Genomic DNA, 14,538 nt, shown 5'->3' with positions numbered 1-14,538 from the left:
GCGACGAAATATCTGAAGCACTGTGTATACTCATCAAATTGCAATCAACGTAAAAAAGGATATATATGTATATATGAGACTGCACCATACGAAATTTGACTAATTGACAATTGATTGCAATTAGTAAACTTGATAGAAAGTATTTGCAGTTGTGCTATTAATAATTTATTTTTATGTTTAATTTTCTTTAATAAGCAGACTATTTTTGATTGTTAATTTTTTCCACAAGAGAAAACGAATGTTTTCCGTGGAAGGATTGCGCATATTTTTCTTATATGAATTGCAAAAACTAGGACACAGTGCAGCTGAGGCAGGTAGAAACATTATATCGGTCTTTGGAGGCCTTTGTTAGCGAAAAGACTATTCAGTGGTTCAAAAAATTCGTTCTGGAAATTTGAACTCTTTTAAAATAAACCTCATAGGAAATACAAATCAGTTTTAAGCAAGGATTCATCCTTAAAAACGCCAAATTTTTTAATAAACATGGTGTACATAATTTAATATCACGTTAGGAAAAACGATTAATAGTGCACAAAGAGAATTTTTTCTTAGAGTTTACCCTGAAAATATGATAGTTGTGAGACAACATTGTATTTCGAAGAATTTTGATGTAAATTTCTCTCATTCATTAATAAAACTGCAATAAACTATAAAATAAGTTTGATTAATTTTACTGAAGTGCATAAAAATCTTTAAAATATTGTGTTGTACCACAACTACCATATTTTCCGGGTAAATTTTAAAAGAAAATTCTCTCCGTGTGCATCTTATTTAAATAAAATTTATTTTTTTAATATAATATCTTATCTCAATCTGCAAAAGTGCTAATTTTATATAATATATATAATACTAACACATTATTCTACACAGTATCGTCTACCGATTGCTGTCTTTTGTTAATACACCCTCTCTACAAAATACTTATTAAGATCTCAATTTATCAAGCATGACCAACTAGTCTATCATCTCCAGATGATCCATCATGTCGATAAATCACTTTATCATGAAGAAACTTGATTATATCTTTGAAGTTCCAAAGGATACCATCCGGTGAAGGGACCACGCGATCCGACCTGTCCGAACGTCGTCATTTCTAGCAGGACGCACCACGTTCACCTGACACTTCCTCCCTCCAACGTTCCCTCTCGGGTTCATGAACCCTTCTCGTTTACTCACCGTCGCTTTCTTACTCTCTTCATGCCAGCCGGGAGGGAGAAGGACGGAGAGGGAGTTACAGGATGAATCAGAGAGGGACGGTGGAACTGTCAGTGCTGCATTGGTCCTCCTCGCGTAAAGACGGGCCACGGATCATCTGTGATTACCTCGTGTGCCGGAGTCCTTTCCCGCAGACAACGGTGAGTGCATTCTCTCTCTCTCTCTCTCTCTCTCTCTCTCTCTCTCTCTCTCTCTCTCTCTCTCTCTCTCTCTCTCTCTCTCTCTCTCTCTCTCTCTCTCTCTCTCTCTCTCTCTCTCTCTCTCTCTCTCTCTCTCTCTCTCTCTCTCTCTCTCTCTCTCTCTCTCTCTCTCTCTCTCTCTCTCTCTCTCTCTCTCTCTCTCTCTCTCTCTCTCTCTCTCTCTCTCTCTCTCTCTCTCTCTCTCTCTCTCTCTCTCTCTCTCTCTCTCTCTCTCTCTCTCTCTCTCTCTCTCTCTCTCTCTCTCTCTCTCTCTCTCTCTCTCTCTCTCTCTCTCTCTCTCTCTCTCTCTCTCTCTCTCTCCCTTTCGCTTGTATCACATCGGTGCTGTTGCTCGTACATTTTGTTCGCTATCTAGTTCAGCGCTAAGTAGATTCTGCCTTATCGTGCCACATTAATAATGCAACAGACGCATACAAACGTAGGGCGAACGATGCTGTGCGAGTTACATTTTGGAACGTCAAAAAGGCTGTCAAAACAATCCGATCTTTTTGGTCTGACGCTTTGTATAGATCTGTCCTACAAAACCATTGAACTTTCTTACGCTGAAGAATATTTTTTGAAATAGACTTCTTCTGAACGAAAATATCTAGAAAAGGTTTTTCAATACCAATATTTTTAGATCATATTTTTCCGTAAAATCACTTAATTAATCGTCCATATTGTTAGTAACATTGACATTTCTTCGAGAAATATCAATCAAATTTTGCATGCCACTTCAATGCTCATTAATTTATCACGAAATACTGTTCAAAATTAGTTCTGGTTTCCCAGCTTTCGTTAATAATATTTTATAACGATTTTCAGAATGGTTAACAGCATAACTAATAATAAAGTCATTATTTTGTTCATTCTTTTCCCAAAATTATAATTAATGATGTGAAAGTATCATTAAATTATTAAGTTTAATTTAAGCAAATATTTATCATGTGCGCAGCAAAACAATGGAGCGCTGTTTTGATAATCTGCCCTTTAATGCTCGCAAAACAATAGATACATGAATATACATTATTACAGGTTCACCATTATAATTGAGATAAAACGAATACCCTGCATTTTAAGATATAAATAGAGGTTGAACATTTACACTATAATTAAAAATATATTTATCACGCCTATATATAGTACAGATCGTTCCAGCAATATTGCAGCAACATTGCAGCGTGCCAGCAATATTGCAGTAATGTAGCAACGTTGCTGCAGGCTTTTATGCTGTATGGGACGTTTTATAAAATGTCTTCCATGAATACAGAAAGTTTAGTTGATATATAGTTTCTCACACAGGAACAATGTTTTACAAAATGGAAATTCCCTCATGCCGCTACAATTTATTTCAATGAATGAGATCGCGCAGCTTGTCGCACGCTTAAATTCCACTATAATTGCGCAATCTTGAAGGTGTCCGTGGATAAGCGACGCAAATAATTCTCGAGCTCCGTTTTACGCCAATCCCACCATGTTAGACCCACGGCGTAATTTTCAACGATTACTCGGAGAGAGAAAGAAATTGCGTCTGCCGTGTGTCTGGACTTTGCCGAGCCAAGATGAGAGATAATAGGAATGTGAGAGCGCGGAATGGCCAGACGCGTTCTTAAGATGCAGCCACCTAATTGCACCGTTACGCACAGCCCGTTAAATCATCGCAAGCACCACTTCTCCCCCATATCGTCCGTATCTCAAAGATGTTATTAAAAGCCGCTGTGGCATTAATTGCGGACTAATTAACTCCGGAGAGCTATATCGAATATTGTTTTGTATCGTACAATGCCAATTTGGCGTTTAATCAATGCAGAATTGTAATCTAGCGCTATTTAATTAATTGCGAATTTAACTAAATGAATTCTATGGCAATTAAGGTAACGTGTGTGTTTTAATTGAAGTTCCGCACAAGTTTTGCACCACCACATAGAAATTTCTATGTAAACGTAGCGGATTATTATCAACTAAAATCGCCGATGGTACCATTTTGACTTTGCTGAGTATTTTATTTTTTTATTTTTTGTATTAGATTTTAATATACAGTACAGAATTGAAAATATTTATGTCAATATAATACAAATAATTCTAATGACATAAATAATACCAAAATAACTTTATATTAATCGTATAAACGAAGATAGGGAATTACTAAACTGGCATCTTCAACAGTTCTAGAGGGATAACTATCGACGGTTCTAGTGTTATACAGATCATAGAGAAAAAAAATCCTCGTGTTATGTCGTACAAATTTACACAGTAAAAAAGAAAATGTTAATTTTAACATTTTTTACATATCCCAGGAGATCCACTCTAAATTTTAAGTTAAAGTAACTCATTCGTCTTGTGTTATTTATTAACGAACTAGTAATGTTAAATAATTGACACAATTTGACACACTTTACATTTATATTTGTTACTTTGACTTTAAGGGTAATTTAAAACTAATATATAAAATAAATAGAGTACATAGAAGAGTAGTTGCAGTAACTCGTAAGAAAATGTTAATAAAACATTTTTGTTCGTATAATGTGAATGAAAAAATTCTTAGATGTTAAATTGACTTTGAGATATATAGATTAATTGAAACAATTGTGTTAAAAACACTCAAAATAATATTCCATTTTTAATTGACATACGCAATTGTTAAATTAGAAAGGTGACATGAATCTAACGCATCAAAATGTTACAAAAATAATAACGTATTAGTTGTATGTTTATTTTACATTGAAGTAATAATCAAAATGTGGTAAAAATGTAATAACAAAGAAAAATTCTACATATGGACGCACGATTTTTTACTGTGTACAGGAAGCGAAATTACGACCCGATAAATCTAGCTGACAAACTTGCGCGAATAATCGAATCCACTGGAGGAATCGATCGTGCTCTCCAGGCAATTGCATCACGTGTTACGTCGCGTTGTTATTCTAATATGACGTATCAAATGCATTCAGCTGCATAAATGCCTGGTGCCTTTTCTCCCTCGTTTTCAAATTGGGCACGTGCTCGCCATCTGCGAGTGCGAACCTAATTGAACACGATCACCAACCATTTTGTACACGCATGCGCGAGTAATAACATCAAAAATTCCGATGTGGTTCGTGCGTTATTAAGTTGCTGCAGAGATTCTTATCTACCGCCATGGGAGTGTCATACCTAATTACCGGAAGAATAAAGTGCGCTTCTCGCACACTTCTTTTCAAGACGTCAATTAAAGTTGGTCGCCGCGACTCTTCGTAGCATGATATTGTGCTTCCCATTTACGTTTGCCCTCGTTCGCCCTTCCATTGTCTTGGATTTATCAGCACAAGTATTCGTTCACTTTTCACGAACTTTATCGTAAATGACCGCACGCGCGTGCAGTTTAATTATAGAAATGAAACCGTGTACTTGGTGGTGACCATACGTATGGGAGTAGCCTATGGTAATCGTGGCGAAGAGTACGTTTTTAGTAAAACTATAAATAATCCATGCAATAAGAGCACGCAAAAGTCGAATACCTGGGTCACCGGACGTTTTCGTTCGCTGTGTGCGTATGCCGTCGAACTCGACAGATTTGCGAAGTTTACAAATTGAACCTAATCGAATGCATTTATTTCAATTCCAGAGTTTCATGTAATGAAATAAATTCTTCAACCGTAAACATCGTTTATGTATACCGATGAAGATAGAACAATTTACGATAAAAATAAATAAAATTGAAACGAGATAAAATAGATAACGTTTTTTGTTATTTTCTGTTGATGAATTCGTAACAGGAATATATTTTTTATGACGCTAAAAGAACTAATGGATTTTTAAGTTCTATTAAATTTTTTGTTATTGCACACTAAGAGAAAAGCTTTTGGTATTTATAACTGTTACATGTTACCATTATTATGATTATTAGTGCTATAACATAAGCAATAATAGCTGTATGTAATTCTATTATAACAAATATATATAGTTGGCATAAAGAATGCTACTACAAATTATAGTTAAATTATAATAATGCATCCATTTTTATTGTAATACATTAATAATAATTATTTGTAGTCATTTTCAGTGTCAACTATTTATGCATATTTATTGATAGAACTATACATATAGTTATTAGTTACATCATAACAGTACCTAATCACAACAGTAACCTAATCATAACTACGACAACGTGTAATTATAGTCACTAATATCGAAAGCTTTTTTCTCAGTCTAATTTTAAAACAAGTTTTTAATTTTTTTCGACTAAATAAAAAATTGCAACACTTAGTATATGTATAGTATGGTAAATTGATATGAATAGGACAAAACTGTAAAAAATAAGGTTATGCAACATAAAATTATCCCAAATTATTACATTATTTAAAAATTAGAAAAATGTTCCAGGATCATTAGGACCCATATGTTTCAGTAACGTATTAACATAGATGTAATTTGTAAGAATACTGTGTCAACTGTGTATCTCTGCTTCGGCTATGATAATTTTAAAACAGTTAAATAAGTGTCTAATGCGACTTCTAATCATAACGCGCTAACGCAAAATGTGCCTTCATGCTTGGAGAAAATAGCAAATAAGTCGCGAACCACTATGCCTCTCAGTTCTTAACCATAAAAGTCTCGCAATTACGTCACGTTCGTGAGTCACAATGTCTGTTGGCCTGAAAACACTGTTACCACAGCGAGCCATCACATGTCAATAATTTCCCGAGGAGCATCTCGTCAAGGACGATAGTCTTGAATTTTAATGAATTCGCATTGTACCGCCCGAAAAAAATGGCGTTATTGTTTACTTCTACTTACGCGTGAGTAGATTTAGGTACATTAACGATCGGAAATATGTCTTTCAACTATTCTAACGCCAGCTGTACACAAACATTCACGGATGAGAAGCGTATGAAAACGATCGAACCCGATAACATGATATCAAACGTGATGATATCAAACGCACCCACGTTACTGATCCACCCACATTGGCACGATCTTTACAGAGAGATGGAGCGCTCGAAAGAGCAACAATGATCCCCAGCCGTTCCATTCAGAGCTCGAATTCGTTTTGGCTTTACAATTACCTTTGCGAGTCACCACGCGAATTGCGCTATGTAATGCGGCAGGTGGAAACAAAAAGTGAAAGCCAATTATAAACCTTTGATACATTCCCGCTCGGAAATCGCGTGCACTCACGGTAGTTTGACGTTTCTCTTTACGTGATTTTTAGAGATCGATAGCTTAAGAGAATTTTACGTTTTTATTTATCCAATATCAGTATATCGGTTTCTATTATTTAATTATAATATATAGAAATTAAGTTTATAATTTATTAATAAATAGTAAAACCCAGGTCAATACATTAAACGAGCTATAGTTAGGTGTACTAAATAATATTTATTAATCATAAATTATAATTTTCCGACGATAAGTTTCAACGGTACGTTTCGACTATACTTAGTCCTCATCAGCCGAAAATTACATAAATATATCCAAATATCCGAACAAATATTTAATTATATTAACATATTATGAGGATCATCTCACGTTCGAGTTACAATAGATAATATAACAGATTTCTAAGAATCATCTCACCTTCGTGTTGCAAAAGACGGTATATCGCAACCATATCATATGTAGTCAAACTTGATAATTAATAAACGATGTAGTGAAGAGTCATGATTCCGAACCAATTCATCGGTAAATGGCGAAAAAGGGCAGTCAGTATAAATAAATGAATAAATTCCAGTCATGTTAATGATGTAGTTCGATGTCAGATCATACACGGAGAGAATTTTTCGTTATTTTTTACCGCAAAATTCATTACAAATTTCATCATGTTTGGTAATAAGCTTGGGACAATAATGAAATATTATCAGTAACGATAGATTTTTTGAAATATACAAGAGGCTTTTTATAAATGATGTAGTAAAAATTATAATGCAGATTGTAAAATGTTTTGAAGTGAGTAAGTTCTAACGTAGCTAGAGACACACTCAACAACGAAATAACCGATAAATATCGATTACAATCGATCAATTACTATGTTACATGGTAAAATTATAAGCGACTTAATCAGATTAAAAATATCATGCTGTATGGCAAAAATTGTATAAGCTATTTTATATATTCATGACTACGTAGCATCTATTCTTTTAAAATAATAAAGAATCATAAACTGCGTAACATATTTTAAAATGTTGAAATTTTACTATACCCTTTAGTAAAATTAATAAAATATATTACATATCTTATTATGACACATATTAGTAAATTAAAGAAACTCATATGCAATTCTTTGAAATACTATGTTGTCCCACTATTATCATATGATTTTCAGGCTAAATTCTAAGAGAAAATTCTCTCCGTATATAAATAGTGGTATGTACGACCTTAATAATATTGGTTTTACAATTTATATTATTTAATGCTCCAATTTAAAAAATTCTGATTTATTACAGTTTAAAAAATGCTGAGATGGGACTAGTTAGTTTCCCTAGTAATTTTTTGAACGCTGAATAATAAATCCGATTTTCAAATTGCTCCATCACGTCACAATTTGAAAAATTGACAATTAAAGTAACCAAGATGAACTGTTTTTATATGTTTTGTTATATTAAAATTATGATAGATGACCCGCTAGAGAAATAAACTATACATTTGAGGACTGAATTCTAACAATATAGATACTTAATTTTAATTGTAATAGAACTTCTTCAGTTCTTTGCATACCACAATTATAATATGATAAGATACGTGAAAATAGATTTTTTGCAACTTTTGTAAATTTCTCTAAATTGTGACACGATGCAGTAATTTAGAAATCGAATTCGTATTCAGCATTTAAAAGAATTGTAGAAAATAACTAATTTCTTTCCAATGTTCGAAAAAAATCATTTTTTTGTTGGACTGTGTTATTAATCCAATTAATATTTCATGATAGGAGGATGTTTAATTTTATGTCGGAATATATTCGACATGTTGTTAGGGATCTGTAAGTAATAAATTTCTAAACGCGCAAAGCAAGCCATATATTTATTTGGCCGATGGTTATTACGATGCATCCACTTATGGGGGCACTTATGCTTTGTAGCTAATACCAGCATGAAACTCTATTTTAAGTGTAATTATTTGGAACTCGAGGAACTGCATCGTTTTCCGTGCACACACGCCGAACCGATCTATTTTCACCCGCGATATTACCACTCTGCCAGTAGCGAATTACAGATACGCAACATTTGTCTAAGTGTTTATGACGCCAACGCTGCAACCTTTATCGGAATATTTAGCAAGCGTATCTCAATTTAACGAACGGGAAAGGCAATTCGTAATCCCGTGAGAAATATGCGAAATTGATCAAATTTGTTAATTCCAAACTAATGTTATATTTTTAATTACACTTACGTTGCTCTTCTTCTTTTTGCTTGTATCTAAATAATTATATTTAAATATAAAAGTTTTATTTTGTATATAAAAATATAAATAAATAAAAATATTATCTTTTATAAACCACATTAACGTCGTTAGATATTGACAAAGTTAAATGGATAATTTATAAACGGTAATCATTTTGTAATATTATATAATAAGGGTATATATAAATAATAAATAAAAATTTATCAAACTTGATATCGATATTGTCTCTTCAAGAAAATTCAATAAATAATTTTTTTGTTAAAATTTAAACAAGAGAATTTAGATCGTTATATTGTGAAATATAACGTACATATTTGTGTGCTATAAGATTTATTGTTGATTTATGTCCATTCATTGTTTCAGAAATAACGAAACTTTTGTTATTTTTACAGAACGAGAACACCACAAGCAATAGACAGCTGAAATATGGCAGCACCGCAGGCGTCGTCGCGTCTCGAGATGCTGCAGGTAAAATAATCAATTTTATCTTCTTTAAAAATGGTAGCATTAAAAAAGATAAGTTTCCATCGACAGACAAATTAATAGGTTTATTTAAGAACGAATGTTCTTCAGCAGGTGGCATTATTTAAAAGTCACTTATATATAATTGTATAATTAGTAATAAAATTTAAATTAGATATAAGTTAGTGTATATATAAAATAGTGGAATTGAATTTGATTTCTTTATAAATTTTTTTAATCGCAATAATTTTAAATGTAACAAAATTTAAAGGATCTACTAATTTCAAATGAAGATTGCATTACCGATTAAATAAATAATATGCATTTGTTAATGTCTAATACTGGTTAATAATTATAATAAGAATATAATATAATAATTGCTATTAAACGAATTATATTATTATAATATAAAATCCTTAAATGATTGACTCGTGTGAATAAAATTAGAAGGTTTTTGAAGCCAGTCGACATGAATAATGCTGTGTTCTTCATATTTATCAAAAATATATCATGTAAGTTTAGAGAAAATTTGCATTTGTATCTAATAATGAATTAATTGACAATACAGAACAATAACTTTGTGATAATGTCTCATAGTCATATCTATTTATCTATATTAAGAGATGTAAATGTTATAAACAGTGTAAATATCATGTTCGACTCTGTCTCTTGTTCGTATTTTTCTAATTTGGAGTATTATTACACCATACATTTTTATAATTTTTAATTGAATTGTTGCACATTAATATTCATTGATTTGTATTATATATCAACGTACGTTGAAATTAAAGGAATAAGATAACGCATATATATGAAACAAACTATAATTTAGTGTTCCAGGAAGAATGATGATGTATTATAATCACAATTAACTATTGATAAGGATCCAATACACGAATCGAAACGTATATAGTCTATTATAATAAAGATTTTACACACAATATCAACTGGTGTTGGACTCGATTGGCTTCAAAAACCTTCGAATTATTATTAATTTCTTTCGCTCATATGATTGTGGAAGCTTATTCTCTGAAAAAGTTTATTCTTGACTATGACGCTTTATTACATCAGATATTAATCATAATGTCCGTAAAATAAATTGCGCCCATCTGCGAAGATTTTATACTAAAAGGTTTCATAGAAAAAAACATTTTTGATTAGAATTTTTTATGAAAACGCAATAAACTGTACATCGACTCTTGCGTCACTACAGTTCTACTTTCTCTCTTTCTCTCTCTCTCTCTTTATATCACTTGTAATATTGAAGTATATTCTGGTTAAGGTAGACCGGTTAAGGCAGCTTTGACTCGTGTTCTTTTGGCCCACGTATCGTATCTGTACCGAGCGAACGCATATATGGCATCTTGTTCAGGCAACGCGCGCACAACAATCGGCCCACGTATCGATATATCCAAATCCGATGGACAGCTAATATTTAGACGAATATCAAGCGCAGACCTTTCTTCCGCCTACTTTTCTATAATTATATTTCAGTATATGAATATTAAAAAATCAATAAATTCAGTGCTCGCACAAGAATTATATAAGAAGTTCAAGATAAATTCGTTGCCGAATCACAGCTATTTTTTCATATTTTAATATGATTTATGTTCGCTTGAATAATTTTATTATTAACTATTTTTTTTGAAGATTTCAATAATAATACAATAAACATTTAGGAAATCATTATCTGCTTTGACCATTTCGTATAAAATGGATGAATAATTAATACGATACAAAAGTGACTTATAACTTGCGAAGCGAAATTTAATTGAATAGATATTTATATGTTATCTTTTTTTCTTTTTATTTTGTTTCTAACTGAGTTTACTTTCGAAATCGTGACCACATATTGGAAAACGCCCTGTATACGAACTTTAATACCTGACTTTAATCTCTTATACGACACACCTCTAAGGGCAATCCCCGGCAAAAGATGGGCCTACATTAAGCGAGAAAAGAATAGCGAGACTTGAAGGGAGTAAAAAAAAGTGGACGCTTGGTTTGTCAACCATGACCGACTATTGAGGGACTTGTAACCATAATACTGTGACATCACTTCCTTTGCATTAAGATGCGTCATACGACAGACTTCTCAGACGTATTATCTTTAAACAGTAAAAAAGAAAATGTTAATTTTAACATTTTTTACATGTCCCAGGAGATCCACTCTAAATTTTAAGTTAAAATAATTCATTCGTCTTGTGTTATTTATTAATGAACTAGTAATGTTAAATAATTGACACAATACTTTACATTTATATTTGTTATTTTGACTTTAAGGGTGATTTAAAACTAACATATAAAATAAGTAGAGTACATAGAAGAGTAGTTGCAGTAACTCGTAAGAAAATGTTAATATTTTTGTTCGTATAATGTGAATGAAAAAATTCTTAGATGTTAAATTGACTTTGAGATATATAGATTAATTGAAACAATTGTGTTAAAAACACTCAAAATGATATTCCATTTTTAATTGACATAAGCAAATGTTAAGTTAGAAAGGTGACATGAATCTAACGCATCAAAATATTACAAAAATAATAACATATCAGTTGTATGTTAATTTTACATTGAAGTAATAATCAAAATGCGGTAACACAAGAAAAATTCTACATATGGACGCACGATTTTTTACTGTGTATGAAACTACATCTAAAAAAAGTATCTTCACCGCTGTTTATAAAAATGGATATTCATGTTCTAATTTTGCAAATGTTTTTGCACTAAATGACGTTTATAATCTATGCATAGCATTCTCCTATAGATTCTATTGATTGTAGATAGTCTATAAATTGGACCTGATGTCATTCAATGATGTGAATTATTACATCCTAAAGCGGACTAATTATTCAATGATGTACATAATTATTACATAATATGCCAAGCTATACATAGTATTTTCTCATAAATTTTGTAACATGATAACATGGATTTTAAATTATCTAAACATGACTCTAAATACAAACACTTGTACGTGTTCATAATTCAACAGTCATTCTAAAAAATCTTTCACAGAAAACTTTTAAAGTGTCAGTCTGCTTCAATTCTCAATAATTCTTCCTTCTCACATTTATCGTTTTTTTTTTGTACGCCTTGGTTATATTATGATAATATTCTTAACGAAACTATTCTGTGAATTTACGTATTGCATGTCATTTGACTTGAAGATGAAAAATCAAGCGGAAATCTTCATGTTAAATAATTTAAGTAGCCAAGTTTACCTTTTCTATTTCGGCGCATCACGAGTTTAATGCTAATACAATAAATAGTTTCTGCATATCAATTTTGTGTGGGCGTGTAAGAAGAAGATCCATCTTTCATATTAAATCTTCTTAATGCTTGCTTAGCTATCAAAAAATCGCGAGTAGTTATCTTTCGGCTAAAAGGGTTATTAATTAAATTGAATTCAAGATAATGGTTGAAATGTAATCTGTTAGAGAATCAAATTGTCGAAGAATTAAATTGTATAGCATTATCGTGCGATATATTTTACTGATACACCAAATTTACGAATATTATCTTGATCACTAATTTGGATTCATTTATAGATCATTAAAATTAACATAAAAATACTGCCAGTTATTGCAGCACATCAAAAATTTATATTATGCTGAGATAAAGAGCTACTTTGAGAATCAATGTCGAACAAAAAAGATTTCTTTTTTAATGGTTAAACTAATTCATTAAATCGCACTAATATAATTATAATAGATATAATTAATCTAACGATAAGATTCAAAATAACTGCGCGATTGAAATCGTTGTGTACTTAATGAAAATTGCCATGTTTTGAATTTTGTATAAGGTATAAGAGGTAGTAAATAAACACGCAATTTCCAAGGAAAATTAAAAACATTAATGCAGGCAGAGTTAATGCAGAGTTAATGCGGAATGCATTATAAGCAATGTGCGATTCATCTTTGGGTAATTCTTAATATTAACGCGCAAAAATGATCGAATAGCCGAGTGAACGACGCACATATTTCGCAGTGCCCACGCTTGACCTTCCAGCATCGAAGGTGTGAGTCGAAAAAAAAAGATATCGAATGAATGCATTACGTCATTATCGCTTGAAGTATGCAACTCGATCGTGATTATATATACGATTATGTTATTCGCTCGCTAACATATTTCCAAAATATTTTATGATCGCCAGTATTATTTGTCATTATAATAGACTGAGGAATTTAATAAAATTTATTATTTATTTATTAGGTTGTAAAAAATTATCAAATCAGAATTTATTAGAATTATTAAATTGTAAAAAATCTAAGAACTTCTAATTTTAAACTAAACATTTCAAAGCGACTGTCATTGAAAATTGTAGTTTCTAGAAAACTATTTCTTCCGGTTAATTATAGACCGTGAAATAATTGAGGTGCTAGACCATTTTTAAACATTGTAGAAAGGTAATGTGTAATTTGTAGCGTGTTTTAGAATTTTTATCGGACCGTAACCTTTTACATTACAAATTTTTACTTGTTAAAAAATTATGAAAAATATATATTCGTTGTAGCTAACATAAGAGAAGTAAACATAGAAAAAAATTTGCTCGAAAAATCTTCAAACGCATAATTCTACTATCGCATGTGACAGATATACATTTCATGGGCAGCACGCATCGATACGCGGGAAAACTGGTGCGTGTTGCACGGAAAGCGAAGCGCGCTCGCTCGGATAAATCTGAAACGTGGATTCGGAGCAAGGAGGACCGCCGAGAACGGCAACGAGTTAGCTCATAAATAATTGATGAGGAGGTGCGATGCAGCTTCGCTCGCCACCGATTTGTAATTGTAATTTCGTGAGGTGCATGTCCAGTTAAGCAAAGTAATTATGGCCAGGTTTCGTTATCGAGACACGTGCACGATGGAAGACAACGAGATGCGTCCGCCACAAACTTCGAGTTGCTTCTCGTCTTTCTTTTCTCGCCGTTCTATCTCGTTCATTTAAGGGTGTATTACACGTATTTTTTCACATGACAAAAATTATGAGAGAGTAACAAATTTTTTTATATTTTATTTTAAAATAATAGGGTAAACTAGGATATTATGGCTATACGGAAAAGATGCCCATAATTTCTCCAATAATTGATAAATAGTGCATTTTTATAATCATTCTTAAAGATAATAAATATTTACAGTAGTTCATATGAGTACACTGTTCAAAATAACAATATTATAAATATTATCTAATACTTTTTCTCTCGATTATCTGCAAAGTTTTGCACGTGTCTGCTAAAAACTGTTATAATGTCTAATAAATTACAGTTAAGCTGCCATAATCAACATTACATACACAATAA

At 31.8% G+C, this 14,538-nt stretch overlaps 1 protein-coding gene across 1 annotated transcript in view; it reads left to right on the top strand.

The window, feature by feature from the left end:
* The first annotated feature begins 1,257 nt into the window (after window positions 1-1,257).
* Window positions 1,258-14,538, top strand: part of LOC108759324 (uncharacterized) — a 32,179-nt gene continuing 18,898 nt past the window's right edge. Inside the window, exons 1-2 of the mRNA XM_018504689.1 lie at window positions 1,258-1,355; window positions 9,164-9,239. Coding sequence (XP_018360191.1) covers window positions 9,198-9,239 — 42 coding nt within the window. The 5' untranslated portion in view covers window positions 1,258-1,355; window positions 9,164-9,197. The remainder of the gene's footprint in view (window positions 1,356-9,163; window positions 9,240-14,538) is intronic.

The sequence above is a fragment of the Trachymyrmex cornetzi genome, unplaced genomic scaffold (genome assembly GCF_001594075.2).
Source record: "Trachymyrmex cornetzi isolate Tcor2-1 unplaced genomic scaffold, Tcor1.1 scaffold18, whole genome shotgun sequence".
Taxonomy (NCBI): domain Eukaryota; kingdom Metazoa; phylum Arthropoda; class Insecta; order Hymenoptera; family Formicidae; genus Trachymyrmex; species Trachymyrmex cornetzi.
This window is presented reverse-complemented; position numbering and strand designations above follow the sequence as displayed.